The sequence below is a fragment of the Pteropus vampyrus genome, unplaced genomic scaffold, assembly GCF_000151845.1.
Source record: "Pteropus vampyrus isolate Shadow unplaced genomic scaffold, Pvam_2.0 Scaffold94, whole genome shotgun sequence".
Lineage (NCBI taxonomy): Eukaryota > Metazoa > Chordata > Mammalia > Chiroptera > Pteropodidae > Pteropus > Pteropus vampyrus.
This window is the reverse complement of record NW_011888875.1, coordinates 3,780,741-3,794,172: the sequence shown is the minus strand read 5'-3', so window position 1 is coordinate 3,794,172 and position 13,432 is coordinate 3,780,741. Positions and strand designations below refer to the sequence as shown.

The 13,432-nt window shown below is 41.0% G+C and overlaps 1 protein-coding gene and 1 pseudogene across 1 annotated transcript in view; both read right to left on the bottom strand.

Moving 5' to 3' along the window:
- The window catches only part of CTNND2 (catenin delta 2), a 700,986-nt gene that overhangs the window by 334,002 nt on the left and 353,552 nt on the right, over nt 1–13,432 (bottom strand). Inside the window, exon 7 of the mRNA XM_011364122.1 lies at nt 3,570–3,794. Within this exon, the coding sequence (XP_011362424.1) occupies nt 3,570–3,794 (225 nt within the window). The remainder of the gene's footprint in view (nt 1–3,569; nt 3,795–13,432) is intronic.
- Nucleotides 8,854–8,972, bottom strand: LOC111742428 (annotated as a pseudogene).

Below are 13,432 nucleotides of genomic sequence, written 5' to 3'. Positions count from 1 at the left end.
TATTTTTGATCTTGACTTTTACCTCAAATAATTTAATAATATTGTCAAAGGAGTTCATCACCGCCAAACCAGTGTGAGGAAAGTTAGAGGAACTTCTTTAAAAAGAAGAAGAAAAAAATTTAAAAAAAATGTCAATAATAAAATAGTAATGACTACATATGTATTAACAATTACTCTAAATATAAATGGATTAAATGCTCCAATCAAAAGACATAGGGTGGCTGAATGAATAACAAAACAAGACCCTAACATATGCTGCCTACAAGAGACTCACTTCAGATTGAAGGACACACGCAGACTGAACTAAAGGGATGAAAAAAAGGTATTTCATGAAAATGGAAATGAACAGAAAAGCTGGGGTAGCAATATTAATACCAGATAAAATAGACTTTAAAACAAAGGCTATAATAAAAGATAAAGAAGGACCCAGTAATCTCACTTCTGGTTATTTATCTGGGAAAAAACTCAAAACACTACTTCAAAGAGACATGCGAATTCATATGTTCATTACAGCATTATTTACAACAGCAAAGACATGAAAGCGACCTGGAGTAGGGAAGTCCATCAATGGATGAATGAGTAAAAAAGAGGTGGTACATATAAACAATGGAATACGACTCAACCATAAAAAAGAATGAAGTCTTGCCACCTGCAATGACATGGGTGGACCTTGAGAGTATTGTGTTAAGTGGAGTAAGTCAGACATAGAAAGTCAAATGCAGTACGATTTCACTTACATGTAAAAAAAGCAAAACAAACAAAACAGAAACTCATAGACACAGAGAACGTTCTGATGGTTGCCAGATGGGAGAGGGTCAGGGAGGTGGGTGAAAAAGGGGAAGGGATCAACAAAATGGTAGTTACAAAACAGTCATGGGGATGTAAAGTATAGCATAAAGAATATAGTCAATAATATTATAATAACTATGTATGGTGTCAGAGGGGTACTAGATTTATCAAGGTGATCACTTTGTAAGTTATATAAATGTCTAATCGCTATGTTGTATATCTGAAACCAATATCATATGGTATGCCAAATGTAACTGAAAAATAAAAAATGTTAAAAAGTGACATCGTACACTATGCATACAATTTATAAGTAAAAGACATACATCCATATTAAAGACATTTTCGCAGACATATGAGTTCTAATAGAGAACGTGCCTGGAGTTGCAGATTTAGCTGCGAAAGTGTACGAATTGGAAATGAAATAAATGTATAAACAGGGAGTAACCTGGGTGAGTGCAGGGGAGACAGAGTTGTGGTTTTATGTTTAGGAGCGGGAAAGAGGTGGCTTCTTCCCTCACCCAGAGAGACCATCCAAGCGCTTCTGGAAATTTCTGTAGCGTTGCATAAACTGGCATATTTCCTCAAAAGTGCCTCAAGTTCCAAGGTGCGGACTAAGGTGAGGTTTTGGACATCTGGCTGTCACATCTTTAGCAGTTCTCTGCCAGGGCCGAGATTACGGCTCCTGGGAAAAAGCCTGGGCAAACAGCTTTTCCCTTTTTGAAATGACACTTTGAAGTGTCCCCTTTAGAGGACACTGCTGCCTTCCCTCATAGGAGGGGCCAAAGAAAAACAGCCTTCACTCGGTCAGCACGGTTTTCCACCGATGGCTCTGAGTAGGGGTTGGCAAACTTTTTCTCCAACAGGCCAGAAAGTAAATATTCTCAGCTTTACCAACCATCTCGTCTCTGTCACGACTACTCAACTTGGCCACTGTGGCGGAAAATTTAAGGATGACACCAAATAAATGACAGCAAATGAAGGGGTGTGGCCATAGTCCAAGAACTTTATTTGTGGACACTGAAACTTGAATTCATATAAATTTTAAATATCAGAAAATCGTATCCATCTTTAGACTGTAAACCATTTAAAAATGTAAGAGCCATTCTTAGCTCATGAGTGTTAGAGAAGCAGGTGGCCAGCTGGATGAGACCCATGAGACCCATGAGACCCAGTTGGCTGACCCCTGGCTTAGAGAAAATGCCACGGTTTTATTTTTTAAAACTGTGAATGTCTTCTTCTGTCTTGATCTGACATAAGATGAATGAAGTATTGTTTTTCTTATTGTAGCTAATTTTCATTAACCTCTAGAAATTTTTAACGAGATAATTCTATGAACATATGAATATGGAACAGAGAATCAACATGACCCCTTTTGTCATCAGCTTTTATTCAAATTAGATATTGAACATCACTGAGGTTTTTATCTTTGTCTATTCTAAGGGACGCATGGAAATATAATTACCATAGTTCATATTAATAATATGCAACAAACTCAAATGTTAAAATAGCCCAGCCTCAGATGGGAATGGATGTGCGGGCTGATGGGTGAGAGAGATTCTGACAGAAGAATAAATGGGTATTCTTTTTCATTTAAACCAAGATATGTATTATTAGCATTGGATGGAATTTGTGATGTCAAAAATAAAATAAAGAGTATTTTGTGCCTCTTTTCCTATGATGCAGTGAAATCTTGAAATGTGAATATCAATAATCAACTATAAAAGCAACAATACTGGCCTGGATTTCAAAACGTGTAATTTAGTATCATAATACAGTTTAACAAAATTGCCATGCTCTACTTCGGGGTAACTAGAAGTTACAGTCTTCAGACATAGGCACGCACAGAGCCCTATGTGCCAAGTTCTATGCCAGAGACTCAGCCTTTCCACGCCTCGGCCCCCGTCCTGGTACCGTGGAGCATTAGAGAGAGAGAGAGAGAGAGAGCCTACTGTCTGCAAGTCAGCTCCACAATAGTTTCTAAGTTTACTTAGCAATGTGAGGCTTTATAAGTACAATTCTCGACATCTTCTTAATTATATCAATTTTGTAGTTAAGATAAGTGTTCTCCAGCACATTTAACCATGACATTTGACCAGTTATTTTGCAAATGGCTACTTGTTCTCGAAAAATACTTGTCTTTCTTCATGCAGCCTGTGGTGGTGTTCAATTCAAAATATATAGGAGAGCAATAAAGTTGATTGAACATATTCAATGGCCAATATCCAACCTTTAAATAATAATTTCATATGATTTAACCTAATAGTGTGTATGAAATAATGTACAAAATATGCTACCTTTTTAGTAAATATGTTTTTCCCAAGCTTGCCAAATAAGTATATTATTAAAAAATGCTTACCAGCATATGAGCATACCTACATGCTCATTACGTCCCGTATAATGACGGTGTTTTCTTGGAATACATATATTCATTAAATGCATTAATAATGATGCGCAAAAAATTAGCACCGTTTCCTTCGATTTGCCTGTTTGACAAAATAAGCTTCCACCCCCCACGGTCCTTCTTCCATTCACAATATACTCAGGGAGCTAAAATGGAGTCAGATTGGTTTCTGTCACCATCGGCACAGACACTGGTGATATAAGAGGCCACAACGCTTGTGGGGAGAGAGGACACACACACACACACACACACACGCACGCACACACACACATACTCACTTACTCACACATACACAGCCCCCTTTCACAAGAGAGCGTTACGTAAGCCCCCAGCTGTGCCCTCCTTGCACAGGCCCCCGAGTGGGGTCCTGAACACTCACCTGTGCTCGTGCGGTAGGTGCCGGTGAGTGCTGGCGGCAGAGGGTCCCCCTGGCTCTGGCTGAGACTCCTCATAGGAGGCTTCTGGTAGACGCGGTCTTCATAGATGGGGTCTATGTGGTGCTCGGGCGACTGCAGAGCCCGCAGCTCGGGGCCCAGGTGGCCGTGCTGGCTGCTGTACGAGGCCCGGGACCCGGCTGAAATAAAACAACAGGAGACGTGAAGGCCTGGCCCACGTGCAAACGGAACTTGTCTTTTTTTATATCCATGATGTATTTGATTTTTTTTTTTTTTTTGAGACAGAAATGTTGAAATCTGCAGAAAATCAAATGAACAACACAAACGGCAGCAATATGTCAAGCTAACCAGCTTATCGGCATCACCCAGCTGCCTCGATCTGCTCCCAGATCCCATCTCCCTAGAAGGTTGATGGCGATTCTGAGAGAAATCCACACGGAACGGGGCCCATGAAACGTCCTTTTGCTCAGCCTGGAGGGCATCCTTTGAGGGCTTCTGCTCTCAAGGGATCGGGCAGAGTCAAATCTAAGACATTCTCCCACAGTCCTTGCATGTTCAGTTTTACAACAGAAACAGTTAAAGTCAAGAGCAAATGAATAAGCCATGACGATGGAAAGCCATCCTGATACTGTTCCTGAAAAGGGAACCCGTCTGTCCCCGTCAGCAGATTTTTCCTGGCAATGAACAAGCTGAAATGTTCAGACTTATCCACAGCCTAAGTCCCCGAGAGAGGCGGATTTTAAAGTCTTTTCGAGTGGTATTTTCTTGTACTCTTACCCTCTAAATCGGAGCATCTGCATTTACAGTCTACCTTCCTCTGCTGAAGGGATAAATGGCTGTCAATAACTGGTTGAATTTATAAGTCGAGGCTCTATGTCACTCGCCTTGGAGATATAAATCCTTTTCCGGTGTCATTTTGTTGCAGAGGTGCAGCTTCGAAGCAATGCTGTGGGCTAGGGAACCTCTGCACATGGGACAATAAAATTTGATGAGCGCTAAGAGGCTGAGTTGACAAGGAGAAAAGGAAACGTTGGTTGAGAGCCAATATTTCACTGGAGGCAGACAGAATCAACAGGTGCAGAATCAGCTCCATGGAGGCAGATGGGGTAGGAGGCACCCAGGGACAACGAAGGCCAAGGGCCATCAAGGAGAGGATATTACCCAACAATGTGAGTGAAGAACACACAGGAACCACATGGGGCTGCATCTCCAATGCTAACACCCACAGGGCATGCTAGGAGCCGCCAACTGCCTTTGAACAGGCCCCATGGGGAGCCCCCATTCCAGCCTAAACCAACAGAGTCCTGGAGTCCTTTCATTTTGGTGGTGTTTGTGGACAGCTTTACCTCTGTTCTGCTGGTCCATGGCCTTCACTGGTAGCCCGCTTGAAAGGCCAAATCATCGATGCTCAATGATTGCGCTCCTTCCACTGGATCACCTAACCACAAGGATTTTATTTGATATTCGTGTCTAGTATATCTGAGGAAAATGCCATTCAGAAGCTCTGAAATTGCCAACAGATAAATGTCTTACTGATATATTTACACAGGCAGCTTTAAATTTAAATGAACAGAAAACAGGATTTTTGAATGACTGCAGCGTGGCTGAGAATTCTATGAATTAAGTGAATGAAAATCACTGAATGCTTTGAGGAATGAACAGGGCAGGTGAGTTCCTTACCTTTCCCTTCTCTAGTAATTAAATCAATCTTGATTCAGAGAGTGTTCAGAGGAATGATAGGTCCAAAATAACCGGTTTACATAATTAGGTCCCTTGCATCTAATTTATCGCATGCCGACAGCATGCTAAATGTTATCTCGTGCTCATATTTTCCAGGAATATATTTTAAGGATGCTATTCCTTGAGCTCCTGCTGCCAGTTCTTCCTGCTTCTTGAGGTTTTGATAATATTGCCAAGGACTTCAAGTATAAATGCAAGAAAACAGTCCTTTTACTTGGCCCTTGAATAATGTGGGGCCTAGGGGGAACTGATCCTCCACGTGGTTGAAGATCCTTATGTAACTTTTGACTCCCCACAACTTAACTGCGAATAGCCTAATGCTGACCAGAAGCTTACCGATAACTTAAACAGTGATTATGTTTCAGGTATTATATGCTGTATTAACAAAATAAGCTAAAGAAAATAAGATGTCATTAAAAATACAGTTATAAAACTGTATTTAACAATACTATAAGTTTATATCGTCTGTTTACAAGATGAAAAAAATCTGTGTATAAGTAGACGTGCATAGCTCAAACCCGTGATGTTTAAGAGTTAACTGTACATCCAAATGTTGTATAGTTAAATAAAAGTTATCCATCACTGGCAGACTTACAGTTGTAACTTCATCATCATTCCATGATTCTAAGTCTCTGAAAACATCTAAGGATGAGGAATGAAAAAGACCTGCTGATCCTTTAAGTGGTGACATGATCCCAGGGCATGTGTGAAAATCCTCTTACTGTAAGCATTTACTAGGCAGGAGGAACTTTTTATCAGTATACCTTGACCAATGGTCTAAGGCAGGAATAAGCATCTTAAGATAAGGTCTACTTCTGTGGATACCACACTTTCTATGTGCTGATATTAATAAAAATTGTAATAGATTAAATATTTGAAAAGTATATTATACCCTTTTATTAGCAGGCTCTTGATAAAACTATAAGTTCATAGTGTTTCCCTATGGAATCCTTTATGCAAAATACATTTGCATAGTGAAGCATTATGTATAGTACTGAATGAGACAAGGCTTTCCAAAAAGAGTACTGTTTATCCATTGTGATCAAGTTTCAATTGCTCACGGGTGGGCGCAGCTATGGGCAAGAGAAACTTAAGGAATTAGGAGACAAAAGAGAGGCAAGAGATCAAAGGTTAAGTGCAAGTTTTGGGGTTCCAGCTTTCTACCCCTCCTGCTCAAGAAAGAACGTTTGAGACCCATACTAACAGACCTATTTTATTTGGGGCTATTTCAAGAAAATTCTCACACAATCTCTTCTGGGAATATGCTCCCAAATTTCATGAGATGGTGTATATACTTGCTGATTCAAAGAAAAAAAGAAATCTGTGACTTTGTCCAAAACGTCACAGACATGAAGGGCAATTACATGGATGGAGAATGATCGTGAGAGCCTCGCCTTGACCAAGCTCAGGGCTCAGAATGGCAGCACGACCAAGTGCAATGGAAACAGAGATGGACCAAAGAGAAAAGGGAAAGCAGACCCCACTGTAAAGGTCTCCCGCCACTGCAGACCGAGGTCATCGAGTGTGATACCTGTGTCCACAGGGCACTTTCTGACCAATTTATGCAACGATGCTTACAGCATCCAAAGTCAACATGCTGATGCTGTCGTATGGTTTTACTCTCCCCACTTATCCTCTTCCCAAGACAAAGTTTGGTTCTAAGGAGCTCAGGCCCTGGCTATTCTCATCTGCGATGTTTCTGAAATCAATGGGTCTGAAGACCCGCATCTGAGACATGAATGTTTCTGAAATCAATGGGTCTGAAGACCCGCATCTGAGACATGAATACTCAGCTGCCAGGCATAGAGGTTGTGACTCGGAGGGCCAAAGTGTCATGTAATAGCCCACGGGTGCTCCATGCAGGTCACACCTCCTGCAGGCCCAGGAGCCCTGGAGGACAGAGAACCAACTGATGGGGGACTGGGCCTGAGATGGGTGCTGAGCAAGAGCTACTATTTGTCATAAAACGTCAGTCACCTGCTCACGGCTGCTAGGGCTGACCTCACTGCTCATATGGCTCAGCCCCCGAGCTACTCCTGGCCACTGAGCTGTGGCTTTGGTGGTGGGAGGAGACAGAAAAAGGTTCAGTCCTGTGGCACAGAGCAGGGTATGGGCTCCAAGGGCTCAGAGGGCTGGGCAGGCTGGACCACTGGAGGGGGGATGCGCACTAGACCTCGGACATCCCCTGCTTCTGTGTAGGTACCTTCACTTCAGTGCTGCCATTTACATGGCAATGCCTACGCAGAAGCTGGACGTCATGGCTCTCCATCGAATTCTGCACATACGAGGTGGCTGTACAAGTGTAGATGTATAATGTTCCACAGTTCGAAGTAAAAAGAAATAATGCCTAAAGTAGCCATTCTATTGCTGTTTCTTGAGTCGATTTTGCCCAGACAACTTGAAATAAGAACACAGGATTTGGGCCCTAGATCTATATCTCACCAAGTGGGTGAATAAAGACAAGTCACTGACCCTCTCTGAGTCCCGGATGCCTTGCAGAAAAATACAAATGATAACAAATGCATTTGTACTGCATGAAATTGTGGGAGGTTCAACATGAGAGCAGTCATGTATGAAAATGCTCTCTGACGGATAAAACTACCTAAGGTAAATATTCTCATATCATTCAAGCTTAGAATCGAGAAATTATGTTATCTCATAAAAACACCCCTTTTGATTTAAATAAAACAAATGCTTAATATACATTATCAAAATATCAAAAACAACTTAGAGATTTGATTTTGAAATAGTCTAAATGACAACATTTTGATAATTTTGGAAAATATTGCAAAATATAAATCTACGGTTTTATCTTCTTGAAGCAATGAGTGTTGCTTTGTAACGGATAACCGCAAAGAATGCAGGAATGAATAAAGTCCAAAAGAGAAAGAAATATTAAAATAACCAAGAAAAGGTGGGATCCTTTTTAAAAAGGGATATGGCATAAATTAAACCTGCAAATTGAAGATAACAAACATTTGCTAATCCAGTAGGAAGCCAGAGACAGACCAGCAGGCAGTTCCTGACATGAAAAATGATTACGAAGCTGACAGTGCTAAAGGCTCCCTCACTGGCTTGCTTGTCTCATCCTCCACACCACACTTTCACTGGGCCGGAGAATCCAACAGGCTCTGGTTATCTCAGACCAACAATAAGCAACACTGATCATTTTTCACCTGACCGGCAACATGTAGTAGTTATCATTTTTGGACTGATGTGTAAATGTCTACAAGCTAGATTTTACATATATCATTTCTATGTACCAGTTGATCCATATTGGTCAATACAGTCATTCATTTGGCACATATGAACATCCGGGTAATCTCTAGGAGTTGAGGTGCTTAGACAGGCCAGGTCCCTGGCCTTGAAATAACTCATCACATTCAGGCAGGTACAGAGATAGAGGCACTGAAGAAAAATAAAGTAGGGTAGCGGAGAGCAGACCAAGTGTCGAGGGTATGCTGCTTTGATGGGGGGCGGGGGCGGTTGGTCAAGGGGTTCTCTTCCTTTTTTTTTTTTTTTTTTTTACGCCTACAGCACCTGGTCTTCCTAGGTGGTCTCCCATCCAAGTACTAACCAGGCCTGACCCTGCTTAGCTTCCGAGATCAGACAAGATCGGGCACGTTCAGGGTGGCATGACCGCTGACAAGAAGTTCTTTTTGAGCATCTGACATTTCATAAGGCCGGAGGAGGGCCCTCGGCAGGAAGACCCCAGTGTCTCAGCTGAAAGGAACCAACAGCCAGAGCAGAGGCCTTCTGCAGGAGATTAGTGTGCTTGTATTTACAGATGTGATTTTTAGTACCTATTTAATCCATATTGTGTTTTAAAAGAAATGCTAGTTACTATGTGAAATTTTTATGAATTCATGCTATAATTGATTGTAAAAACTAAAAAATATTTTCTTAACTCAAAAGCACTGGAAATAGTCAACAGATCACATATAAATTCATGAGAATTGCACAAGTGAAGACTAAGCTTAAATATGCATATACACTTTTTGCATTTTGAGTTTTCATTCCTTAGTACATGATTAATTCTCAAATCTCTGTTTATTCCCCAAAGAATCTTCTGGGGGCTCTTTGAAATGCTGATTCCTAAACACAACCCCCCAAAAGATTTGGGCTTGGCCCAGTCCATCCTCATAATTCTAGCAGAAATCAGAATTGGAACCTCCCTGTCCTCAGTAGAGAGGAGATAGGCACATTTAAAAGAAATATCTAATGTGTTACAACCCCCACTTTATCATTTCTTGCTTTCCTCAAATAATATCATTTACTACCATGCTATGCCTAATTACTGACTAGAATGAAACAAATTCATTCTTCTTTTCATTAGGGCTCATTCACATTCTTTTATTTCTGTACTATGTAATTTATGACTCTCTAATTTAATGCAAATTCACTTGCTTTTGCACATGGAGAATACATGTTTGCATGTTTTCATTTGGAGATATCAATATTAGGTTCTTATGACAAACTGCCATTGATCTGGTTACTTAAATTTGAGAGCCACTTCCCAACGCTCATTTGCAAAGAAATGGAAGGAGAGGAAGAAGGGCCTGACAGACACAGCCCTCACTTGGCCAGAGCTAGCTGCAGACACGGCATGTTTGCGAACAGGTGGCAGAGATAAGTGCTTTCATTTGTGATAAAGAGAGCTGTCTTCAGAAGAGCTATAAACTTCTTGTGCCGTGAAGAAAAAAGTCCAAAGTAAAAATCTAGCAATTCGGGTTTTTAAAAAAGTATGCAAAGTTCATGCGCTGATAATTTAGTAGCGACACTACATCTTTGAAGAGAGAAACAGAACTTTTAAAGAAGGGTGCGTAGTCTGGAACAGAAGCAGATTTTCCCCTTGCAAATGCCCCCCCACCCCAACACTCTGATTTCAGCAGTAGGCGCCCCGCCTACGTGCTGGCATCACTAAGCACCGTGACCAGGTAGCATGACCTGTGCAGGCTGGTGGCTGGCCTTCGCTCTGTGGTACTTTGTGGCCTGAAAATATTTTGTGGAATTTGAACTTCTTAAAAAGTCCGGTTTGATATATGTTATCATTAAACTCGAGGGTGAAAAATGACATCGGCAAATAAACACTTTTAGAAATACTGAAGGTAACCGAGTTTTGGTTAACATCGTTATAACATAAATGTAGGCTAAGTTGCTGAGAGATGCAAAAGCTACAACTTAGATCTGAGGGGTACCTCGCCATAATATTTATTTATTTTATTCTTGATTTTTGCTTTTGACTAAAAGTTCCAAAATCTACTTCCTACTCCTATGCTAATTTATGAATTAATTTCAGTACTTAAAAGACCCCAAAATATTTCCTGTGTCTCCTGTGTCAAGACCACGTACTAATTTTCACTGGCAAATGATCACTAGTTCTTTGAATTAGTTTGAATTTTATCTCATGTTGTAATGAATGTTAAAGTACATGAACACATTTTCTATGCAGGCTATCAACGATATTTCAGAGTCATGTTTGGAAGGGAGATTATTAATTCATCTATAGTCAATAATAAAACCACTGAAGCCTAATAATATCAGTGTAACGGGCCACATGATATCAAAGGGTGCTTTGATAAGTTTGTTTTGGAAGGAAAAAAACGCCCTCCTGTTTCATCTATTTCATAAACGCTAGATTTTCATTTATTATGCCAACTTACTACAGCTTCTCTGTTGTCACAAATAACTTGAATGTTCACGCCATCTCTGGCAATGCACGAAACACACAAGGAATTTTTTTCCTGTAACTTGGCTGATGAGGTTTCCAGGATACTTAACTGCAATTATGAAACCTCACCACACCTTCTCCCCAATGAATACTGTAATCTTGTGGGACTCAAATACTTTCCAGCAAGAAGAATTTCAAAGCCGAAATCACTGTAACAATAAGTGTGCCATGTGATCGTGACCTCGATAAAAGCATACACCCCTTGTTGTTATTTTCTGTCTAATCACAAGCATTTCTCCCCAAGCTCTTGGGGAAACAGGGTTCTTTTGTTCAAGTCCTTTTGTGACAGGCAAGCACGTGAAAGTAATGAGACGGTGGTAATGAAGGATAATGAGCCATGTGGAGTCTGGCATCCTTGCATTCTTGGGATGGGCCACTTCCATTTTTACTTTTAAAGGTCATGTGGCTTCATATCTACAGTGTAGTGAATGGTCTACTGTGTCACAACCCACACACAACTCCCAGTTACAAAAGAGCCCGTGGAAACCTACTCGTCTAAGATGGTTCTGGTACTGGTGAAACACACGAGGTAAAGCAGAGATGGCCTGGCACCCGTCCCCAATACCTGCTTTCGATATCTTCCCTGAAAGAATGGCAGCAGAGAGTAGCTCCAAATGTACCAGCCACGTCATTCAGTGTTTCTCCAAATGCCATGAGCACGGGAGTGAGCGAGTCCCCTGATTAAAATTCAGGTTCTGACTCAGCAGGTTCGGGGAATGGCCCATCATTCTGCATTTTTGACAAGTTCTCGGGCCATGTCTGCTTTTCTGGATCAAGTGAGGGTGGGGTCGTTGCAGTGACAATCGTGCGTCCTGGGAACTCTTAGGGGCCGTTCTAAAAATAACTTCATTATAACCACGATCATTCAAGTGACAGACGGTGTGGACTGAAGTTGGTGGAAGGACTCCCAGGAGGACTCACTCCAGGCACCCCAAGTCCTTCCCAGCTGAGCCTGGGCAGAGTAAGAAATTGGGAGGGAGTGAATTCTGAATTGTAATATTATTGTACAGAAGGGCAAAGAAATTGATTGCAGGCTTGTCATGAAAGTCTTTCGACATTAACTTGTAAAAAAGTGTTATCTGTGAGTGTTATTTCGGACCTGGGAGAGGCCGCCTAGGTAAATCTGTTCCCAAGCCTGCCTCCTCCTGGGCTTGGCTTCAGGCAGCAGCATCCTTGGGCGAGAAGGACCAGGAGCGTGGCTACCACTCTCTTCTCAGAGTCCTCATTAACTACTGACACAGAGCGATCTACAATTTGGCGCTTTATTAATGAGTCGCTCACCAGAGTTTTTAATGGCCAGTCTCATATTCACACAGATACTCTCCTTTATCAACAAGGCGGATGAAATTCAAGGAGTGTCATCTTATTTCTCAACAGCTGCTTCTCAATGCCCCATCAGTGAGATCCTGGAACAGTGCATCTGGAGTCTGGCTTCAGACCTAATTGCTATGGATAATTATGGATATTTCTGTGGAAAGAATCCAGAACGAGGTGCTCTTGACCCAACTTTTTTGTTATATTCAGATGCAAGGCAGGACTGGCAGACAGGCTTTGGCTCCAAGGGACCAGAAGTCTCTATCCTGAAATGCTGACTGCTATAGGGGCTGAAGCTAAGTGTTTAACTGTGTGTGGTTCGGCCCAGCAAGGGGCACAGATGAAATTCTCAGGGTTTGGACATGGAGAAGTTTGACCAGACAAAACTTGGCTTGAGTATGCAGTTTCCTCCATAAATCGGTTCGAAATTTTGAAAAAATAAGTGAACTAAGATGTTTTGCTTTCAGTATCTTAAACACAGACCTTTGAACTTGGATCGTATTAGACTAGACACGCCATACGTAAGTGGCACGAATTGCTTTTCAAAAATTATCTTCTAAAATGCAAACCTAAGATGTATTCTCACTGTATCATTAACACTCAGATAGTGACCCTGGTGATAATTCCAGAAGAATAAGACACCATTAACCCTCAACATAATTTATAGGGGACAAACGGCAAATAAACTGCGTCATAGATTAGTCATTCTCTATATTTACATGTTAAAATTCTTTATATCAACACTATTAAATTTTTATTATCTCATTCAACATCATATTTGGCACATAAAAAAGTTTGAGAGAAATTATGTGGTGAAATAAACAAATGAATTTTTTTCCTTGATTCTTTTCTGGTTAAGAGCTTTAGTGTGTGTGTGTGTGTGTGTGTGTGTGTGTGTGTGTGTGTGTGTGTGTGTGTGTGTGTGTGTGTATTTTAAAATCAAATCAGTAATTGAATTATATGCAAATAATTATTCGAATACAAGTTATACTTATTAAAACATGAATTCCCTGATACATCGTACCATTGATGAGACTGATATATAGTTATAATTCTCCCACC